We start from the raw sequence: 8,966 nt of genomic DNA on the forward strand, positions 1-8,966 counted from the left end.
AAGGCAGGCAGGCTCAGTCCTCAGGCACCCCACGCACTGAACCCTTAGCCCCATGGGTGGCCATCTCAAAAACAAACAAAAATCAGACTAAGTCCAGCATCAGCCAAAATGTATGAGGCTCTGCCCTGTGCTAGCACCGTCCCACTGCTAGAAACGTTGGCACATTCTCTCGCAAAAAAGTAAGATTTCGGCTCAGCAGTTGAAACCGGCCCAAGTGGGCCAGTGACTTGATGTCAGATAAACAGCAACTTCAATTCACTTGGACCACACCGTGATCACAAGGACGGCTGGGTATGAAGTTAGGAGGGAGATTTTGGTGAGAGGCGGGAGTCAGGAGAGGGGAAATTTCTCAAACAGCACTGTCTCCTGAGCCCATTCTAAGACACGCGGACACATTCAGCAGCATGGAGTGAGGACAAGGACCCAAAGCCCACCAGCATGCACCCTGGTGGCCAGCATCAGCTGAGACTGCACAGGTCAGGACCAGCTCTGCCCCCTAGTGCCCACAAAGAGGCACAGCACAGCCTGCAGTCCGTCTGGTTGAGGCCCTTGGGTCCTCGCTGCAGATAGCTCCTTGAACGCGAAGGCCCCGAGGGACGTAAGCTCAGAAATTCCACAGTCCAGGAAGAGGCCTGAGGCCTGGAGAGTCAGTCAGTAGAAGACCCTCCTTTGGGCTGGAGGGGATGAAAGAGCTAGTGTGCACCACAGCTTCCTTGCCTAGGAGGGAGGGCGCTCCAAACCAGCACTTCCTGGCGTGTTAGAGACGGCAGTACACCAGAGGACCAGCTACTCGCACTTGGTCTCCTCTCGGTTTGAGCCTGAGTCGTATGCGGATGTCTCATGCCCAGCACGTGGGTGATGCCCTGGTGTGATTGTGGAGAGTACTGCTTACTGCCTAGGGAGGCCTGAGTAAGTGCGAGCTGCCGTCCGAAGGTGGGCCCTTGAGACCATGGGTGCTTCCTGGGTGCGCGGTGTGGCCGTCAGCTCTGGAAACCCGATGGGGCTGTTCTCCTCAGTCCTGGAGGATAGCGACAAGTCAGTTACAATAGACTTAAGTGCAATGGGTTCATGGGCATTTTTGGTTTTTAATTGTTGTTTGATCCCCCAAGCCCTTAGAAAAGGAAGCATGTGAAGATCCGCATGATAGTTCTGAGGCCTTGGCCGGGCAAAAACCAGACAAACCTTTCCCAACAAGAAAGCGAGCCGTGCTTTCTCGGGGCAGAGGAGCGGGAAGTGTTGAGAGGAAGCCTGGCTTTGTGTCCTCCCCCTTCCTCTCCTGCTGCTTCTCTGCCTTGCCCTGGTCCTTGCCCTTCCCTGAGACGTAGCCCCCTCCCCAGGGCACTCCTCTGTGTCTACTTTTTGGAGGGTTTGGGCCCATCTGCTGTCACATCTGAATTCCGTTGGGACGCAGCCTCTCTGACCAGCAGTGTGATGGCACTCCACACCTGTGTGAACGCTCTCGCTTCTCTCACGGGGTCTTGACAGCCACCCTGCGGGGTGACAAGAGAAACAGCGAGGAAATGTGGCAAAGTCACCGGGGCAGCTAAGTGGTGGAGCCCCCGCCAGAATCAGTCTGCTGACCTACATGGTCAGCATGTGCCCCACAGACAGTTATGGAGGCCCTGGGGTCTGTCAGCCCGCAGACAGGGTTTCCCTCTCTTCAGCAATCCGCTCTCCCAGCACACCCCTAAACGAAGCTGCTGCTTCCCTCGGGTGGCTTCCTTTCACGTCACAGGTAGACGGAGGGTCCTGTTGCACGCATGTGACTTGGACAGACAGATGGAGTGCCTTTCTCAAAATCACAGGGACTGCTTAAGAGTTTCCCTGACTCTTGCTCCCTGGGCCATTGTCAGACTCCCACACAGGGACCCATAGAAAAACTGGACCGGCTCAGGGGGGACCGGGTCAGGCCTAATCAGGCCATCACCCACCCCCATGTCTCCCCTGCTCCTGGCATAACTGGCTCTGTTTTCTGTGACTGTTCAGGGAGCAGCCAGGGGACCCCATTTGGCATCTCTCCTCTTGGGCCTGCCAGCCAGCCTAACAGCCTCACAGATGTGGGCAGCATCCTGGGTCCCGCGGGCTCCACTGGAGGGATCTCTAACAGGTAGGCTGGTCAGCAGGGGGAGGGCAGTGCCTCCGATTTCTCATCCTTGTGAAGGCCGCCCCTCAGGAACAGAGTGGGCCTCTCGCCATCCACTGCTCAGCCCCGGTCTCCTTCTCCACACTGCAGCATCTTCGGGATGGCTGGCCCTGTCCCCGCACTCCAGTCAGCCCCAGCTGGCAGGAGCGGCGTAGGATTTGCCTTCGGAGGTGAGTCCTATCCGTGGAGACCCAGAGACAGGATCCGTGGCCAGGAGGCAGTTGAGGATTCTGGGTGGATGGGGGCTGGAGAGGGAGGCCCACTGAGATTCAGGGGGACACCAAGCAGGTGAAAAACAATGATCTCTCTCTCCTGCCCCAGCCTTCACCAACCCCTTCATGGCACCTGCTGCTCACCCCCAGCTGCTTCCCACCAACCCCTTCCAGCCCAATGGCTTGGCTGCAGGTAAGACTCCAGGTCACAAATTTACTGCTCCTCCCCCTGGGCAGGTGGCCTGCCCTGGCCCACTTTTCACCAGCCAGACCCACTGAACGCCCCAGGCCACCTAAAGGGCAGAAGTAGAACACCCAAGACACACAGAGGGAGAATTTTGGGGTTGGGGGGCCACAAACACAGCTAAGGAGCCCTGGGAAAGAAAGATGGGACTTTCTCCGTAAACAGTGACAGTCTTGCCGCCTCACGGGGGCAGTTCTGCCCTGCCCCACGGGGTCGCTAGGAGTTGGCATTGGCTCAGTGGCAGTGAGTCTGGTTTGGGTAGGAAGCCCCGGGGTCGGCGAAGGTTGGACTGCTGGCTTCAAGGTCACGATAGAAGGTTGAAGCTATTAGCTCCCATAAGGATTTACAGCAGGGAAATCCCGTATCAGGTCACTGAGGCAGAATCAACTTGATGGCCGGGGTTTCCGTCAGGTGACTGACCTGGAATCCACGTGACAGCAGCCGGTTCATTTGCTGACCTGAGCCAGCATTGGGGGTGTGGGGGGGGGCTGGCTGTCTTCTGTTGACTGTTCGTAGCAGTGGTCCACAATGGGCCCCCAGGAGCCCAGCCTTGCTTTGCTTTCCTCCAGCTCGCGCCCCCCTAACCTTAGCCTCCCCTACACCTTTGGGAGCCCTGGTGGCGTCGTGGTTACGCATTGGGCTGCTGACTGCAAATTCAGCAGTTGGAAACCACCAGCGGCTCCTCAGGAGAAAGACAGGGCTTTCTACTCCTATAAAAAGTGACAGTCACAAAATAACAATTTATAAACTATCAAGGGCTCACGAGGAAAGGGGGAGAGGGGGAGGGAGGGGAAAAATGAGGACCTAATGCCGGGGGTTTAAGTGGAGAGAAAATGTTTTGAGAATGATGAGGGCAATGAATGTACAAATGCGCTTTACACAATTGATGTGTGTATGGATTGTGATAAGAGTTGTATGAGCCCCTAATAAAATGATAAAAAAAAAAAAAGGGAGTGACAGTCTGGGAAACCCACAGGGACAGTTCTACCCTGTCCTACTGGGCCACTTTGAGTTGACATCAACTCAATGGCAGTAAGTGTGTTTGGTTTTAAACCTTTCGGCCAGGAAGAGAGACCAGGTGCCCAGCATGGTGCCAAGTGTTTCACACTCACTACTCACAGTGGCTCAAAGGAGCACACTGCTGCAGGGAGGGAGGAGCCGGGCGGCGGTTCAGACTGTCCGTGGGCTTGGAAACCAGAGCCCTGCTCTGGGCCTGGTCCCTGCTTCCGACTAGTGCGCTGTCGGCGTCCAGAGTGCTGCAGGCAGGGAGAGGGCCCCTCCGGAGGTTGTATGCAGTCACTAGACTGGTGTCACACAATTGGTCAGTGTCAGATTGACAGCCCAGGCCCCCTGCAGACAGGTGGAGGGTCCTAGTCCTGCCTCCCTGCCCACAGCTCCTCCCTCCTATTGGCCAAGCCACAGACCCTCCTATCCACCCAGTGGTGCGTGCAGGGGTCCACCTGCCCACACCCTGACTGGTGAGCAGTTCTCCAGCCCACCTTGCAAAAGTTGAGCTGGGCCTGTGTTCCTCATTCCCCAGGACCTGGCTACCCCCAGACAGTGCCTCCGACTGGGGTCTTCGCTGGCACCTTCCCACCCCCGACGTTTCCCTCGCAGCCCGCCATAGCTCAGCAGCAGAACGGTGAGACCTCGCCCATGCCCGCCCCAGCCCTCCCCCCACAGCATACACAGGCGCCTCAGGGCCTCCATCCTTGTTGGCCAGTAGGGGACTGTCCGGGAGGGAAGACATCTACTTCCCTCTGGGGTGGGAGAGAGAGAGGGAGAGAGAGAGAGAGAGGGGGGGGGGGTTCCACATGTAGACTCGGTGACATTGGCTTCATTCAAGTTGTGCCGTCATCTTCAATATCCTTTTCCAAATCGTCCCACCACGTGAACATGAACTCAGGGCCCCCTGAGCAGCACCTCTCCCTCCCTCCCTCCTGGGAAGCACTAAGACGTGGTCTCTGGACACTTGCCTGTTCCACGCAGTAAGAGGACAGCCTTTGCCAGCTGGGACTGGCTGCTTTTGCTCAACATGGCGTTCTGCAGGTTCGCCCGTCCAGGGGCACGGTCGGGCCTCCCAGCTCTGTGGCCCAATAGCGTCCACTGCAGGCAGGCAAGGGGGTTACTGCTCTGGTCATCTGCTCATTGGCAATTGCATCGTTCTGCCCTCTGGCTACCGTGAAGAGCGCTGTGGTGACTGTTGGCGCACAAGCCCTGCTCCCTCAAATGTAGGGCAGCTCGCTCCTGGGAGAAAGGGTTACAGTCTCAGGAGTGCCCAGGGGTCTCCTCTGGCCTGTAGGGCCTCTGGGAGTGGCCTTGGGTTTGGTCTGCAGAGAGGTGGCGTGGGGTCGGCCAGCACCAGCCTGTGAGGCAGGATGACTTCAACCAACTGATTGCTCGGCCCTGCCAGGTTCTTCCCTCGGAGATGCAAGACTGGCCAAGCTGGGGCAGAGGCTACAAGGGCAGCCAGCCGGGATCTCCACCAACCCCTTCATGGTGAGGCGGCAGCGCCCTGCAGGGGCGGAGGTTCCGAGGGGGTATGGGTTCTTTCCTTCAGGGTACTGGGGACAGAATCCTTCCGAGCAGAGAGGGGCTTGTGGGTTGGATCTCACAGCCCTTCCCCATGGATGTCTCAGCATTCCCAAGCCCAGCTCCTCCTGGCTCTGCCGTCTCCACAGCCCCTGCCCTCTGCGACCTCTTATCGCCCACCCCCACTTCCCACAGCAGAGGCATGCTGAGGGAATCTTGAACTGCATTTCTCCCATGACTTTTCCCCCTCCCTTAATCTAATACCACCTTTTCTTGTCTCTCTCCAGACTGGATCATCGTCAAGTCCCTTTGCCTCCAAACCTCCAACCACCAACCCCTTCTTGTAGCACTGTGTCCAGAAGTGAGGGGCCTCTCTACTCCCCAGAGCTCGGGGACCAGTGCCTGTTGACACGTCTGTGGGTCTGAACCCAGAAGGAGCCTTGTTGCGCAGGGTGTGCAGCTGGGGTGGTTGGAGGGGCCGATGCTTGCTTGAGGCTTACAGAGAAATGGCAGCTTCCTGGGCCAGCTGCCCCAAAGGCTTCCGCCTGCCCTCCCTCCCCCAGCCCCGATGCAGGCGAGCCCACCAGGAGCTCCAGGAGGAGTGAAGGCAGGGCTGGTGTTTATGTCTTCAAATCGTTGACTATGATGAAGAGCCACCCTCCCCTGCCCTCCTCAGCTTACAAGCATTGCCCCTCATCTGGGCTCTGAGGGCAGACAGGCAGGCACAGCGGGCAGACCTATGTAACAGCCCCCCCACCCTCCACCCCGCCAGCTTTCCAATGCTGTTGTCTCAAGGACAGAAAGAAAAACGGTGGGCAAGGTAGGCCAGGGAGGTGGTGGTGGGGCGCTGCCCAGCATGCTGATTAGAAAGCCCTGTGCCGCCCCCGGCTTCCCTCCACCTCCCAGCAGGCACGCACGAGGCCTGGAGGGCTTGGCTTTCCAAGCACCCTCCGCGCCGCCAAGGTAGTCAGGGTTAGTTTTCCTCAGACACACACACACGGCCCATCCCCGCCTGTCAAGCACTTTAGTTAACTGTTGGTGTCTTGTTTGGATACCGGTGTTTTATATTTATACAGAGAGGATTTTCTAACGTAGCCTATTATATGCACACGTGTACACACACAGACACAGCCTCCTCCCTCGCCCAGCCAGCTCTTCGCTTTCCCTGGGCAGTGACTGGCCCCACCCACACACCCACCCGTGCCTCCGGACCACAGAGCCCTCCAGGTGGGGGGACAGCTCTGCTTCCCGACCACCCTGGAGCCTGGGCTTGCCCAGGACAAGACTGCGTGCCATTCACTGGGGTCTTTTGGTTTGTTTGCCCCTTTCTTTTTCCCACACGCCGCCCCCCTCCCTCCAATCTCAGCACCAAAGCTCATTACAGGTGAAGCTGGAAAGGAACTGCATTTGAAAGGAAAAAGCTGCCTCGGTGGTCTTGCTTGGGGCTAGGGAAGGGGTCGGGATGGCAGGGGGTAGCGACAGAGCCTCACTGTGATTCGGGCCAGTGACAAGGCTGCCTTTGTCTAGGACAGGACGCGGGCCAACCAGTCCCACATCAGGTGGTGGGTAAGCCCTGGTGGTGTAGTGGCTGTACTATGGGCTGTGATCTGCATGGTCAGCAGTTTGAAACCACCAGCAGTCCCCAGGCTTTCTGCTCTAGTCTGGGAAACCCACTGGGGCCCACTAGGAGTCAGCGTTGCCTCAGTTCTCAGTGGCAGGGGCGGGGGCAGGTTGGATGTGACCGAGTGGATCCTTGTGTAATAAGGCAGACTGCTTGGGTGTAAAGTACGGTGACCAGATTTTAACATTGGTAAAGCGGACACCATTGATAAAACTCGTATCCTGGTGAAAAAGCCACATGGCAGCCAAAAACCGTATACCCTAGCTTGTGCATTCTTTCCAAAAATCAGGACTTTTTAAAAATGCCGTGGGATGTGGGGAAAAGTTAAAAATCGGGCTGTCCTACCAAAAGCGGGACATCTGGTCATCTTAGTAAAGGCCTGGCTGAGCCATGCTGCTCAGCAGAGACCACGAGAGGCCCCTCCCCTGTCCACTCTAGTCAGGAACCTGTTCATTCTTGGAATTTCTGGGTCTTTCCACTTAATGACCTTCAACAGTCAGGCGGGTGTGGGAGCTGTTTGCTTGGAGACATTGTCTGTAAACACCTCCAGCTGCTGCGGTCCAGCCAGCCGGCCTGACTGGCCCATTTCAAGGACCAGCCCCATCCTGTGTGGAACCCCCCAGGACTCCCCACCAGGCTTTGCTCCGAGAGACCTCCCATGTCTGTTTTCCTCTGCTTGGCTTATACTGGAAGGCTGGGGAAGCTGAACTTGATGTAAATAGGAATTATAGCTGTAATTGGGACTTTTTTTTTTCTTCTTATTTTGTCCCCTCCTCCCAAAACACTAAGGTTGGGGGCTCAGATGAAAGGACTGGGGGCTGAAATGCCTTTTCCTGTGTCTTTCAGTTTCCCAGGAAGTTCTCTCCTTTTCCTGTGGTGTCAGGGCCGCCACCTCTATGCAGGCTTGTTGACGTGGACCCTGGCCTTCCAGTCACCGAGCAGGGCCAGGTGCCAGGCAGCAGTTAAGAAGGCTCAACCTCAGTCTCAGGGCAGAGAAATGAAAAAGTCCCTGGACACAGGGTGAGATGGGACCCACAGTTGCCTGCCTTGCCAAGGAACCAGCTCAGTGCCCCGGCCCGCCTCCTGCCCCCACCCAGGAGCAGCAAGCCTCCTCTCTCCAGGAAGTGGCAGAGTGGGACAGGCCCTGGCCTGATAGAAAATGGCTAAAGGCCTAACTAGGCTGTGCCCTCTCCCTGCCCCCACCCCACTCCCTACCCGCACCTGCACTGCTGGCAAATCTGAACCCCCCTCACTGCACACTTGGTTCCAAGGACTCGCCCAGACTTCTGACCGAGTGCTGAAACTGCCCCAGCGTCAGCCAGTCACCTGCAAGCTGCCCTTGTGGATGAGCACCAGCCCCCAGGTCCTCCGTGAACAACTTCATTATCCACACATGAGGCTGCCCGGCCAAACTCAGGAGGCGGGGTTGAAGATTGGGGTTAAAGGCCTGGCTCTGTCCCCACATCTTCCACTTCAGGCCACCCTAGGAACAGACTTTCCCCAGTCCACCTACCCGGAGCTCCTCCCCAGGGGTCTGACTGGAGATCCTACCCCTCCACCCCTGGCACAGGGGTATAAACACCCTTGGGCTAGGAGAGGCTCCAAGGTAGTGGCCTAGCAGGGCTGGAGTTTTGCCAGCCCCTGGCTGTGGGGAAACCACTCAACTGTCAAGGCAACCGGCTGAGATACTGAAGGGCCAAGGGCTGAGATACTAGGACAACTAAGTAGCCCAGTTTTGACTCCAGCCTGCATCACCTGGCAAGGATCACCAGCCCACATTCGGCCACTACGGCTGCCCAGACCCAGGTGACTCCAACCACAGGATGGTGTGTGGCTGCAGCTGTGCTCTCACCGCCGACTACTTGCTGGGGGGCGGGGAGAAACAGCCTGGGGAAGGAAGACTCGGGACCAGGTGGCCGGCAGGCAGTGCCTCTGCCACTTCTCACAGGCCTTTGAGGGGACAGTGACCTTGAACCGAGCCCTGTTTGAGATCCTGCACACACGTACCTCACTGACCAACCCTACTGTCGCTGTTAATTGGCAAGCACCTCTCCTGAATCTTGGTGGCACTTGTGCTGACCAGGTGGCTGGAGCAGACCTGGACACTCCCTACCTGCTGGCCTACTGCCCATCCTACAATACCAGCTGGCTCCCTGCATCCACCTTCAGTGTGTGGCCCTTAAGGTGTCCGGGATTCTCGAGTACCACCCACAC

The 8,966-nt window shown here is 57.6% G+C and overlaps 1 protein-coding gene across 1 annotated transcript in view; it reads left to right on the plus strand.

The window, feature by feature from the left end:
• AGFG2 (ArfGAP with FG repeats 2) overlaps positions 1-6,551 on the plus strand; it is a 28,128-nt gene extending 21,577 nt beyond the window's left edge. The window contains exons 8-13 of the mRNA XM_045284947.1: positions 1,987-2,107; positions 2,234-2,313; positions 2,465-2,548; positions 4,140-4,241; positions 5,013-5,098; positions 5,419-6,551. Of these exons, the coding sequence (XP_045140882.1) occupies positions 1,987-2,107; positions 2,234-2,313; positions 2,465-2,548; positions 4,140-4,241; positions 5,013-5,098; positions 5,419-5,478 (533 nt within the window). The 3' untranslated portion in view covers positions 5,479-6,551. The remainder of the gene's footprint in view (positions 1-1,986; positions 2,108-2,233; positions 2,314-2,464; positions 2,549-4,139; positions 4,242-5,012; positions 5,099-5,418) is intronic.
• Positions 6,552-8,966: the final 2,415 nt, after the last annotated feature.

This window comes from Echinops telfairi, unplaced genomic scaffold (genome assembly GCF_000313985.2).
Source record: "Echinops telfairi isolate 266 unplaced genomic scaffold, ASM31398v2 ScPeMD7_5;HRSCAF=22, whole genome shotgun sequence".
Lineage (NCBI taxonomy): Eukaryota > Metazoa > Chordata > Mammalia > Afrosoricida > Tenrecidae > Echinops > Echinops telfairi.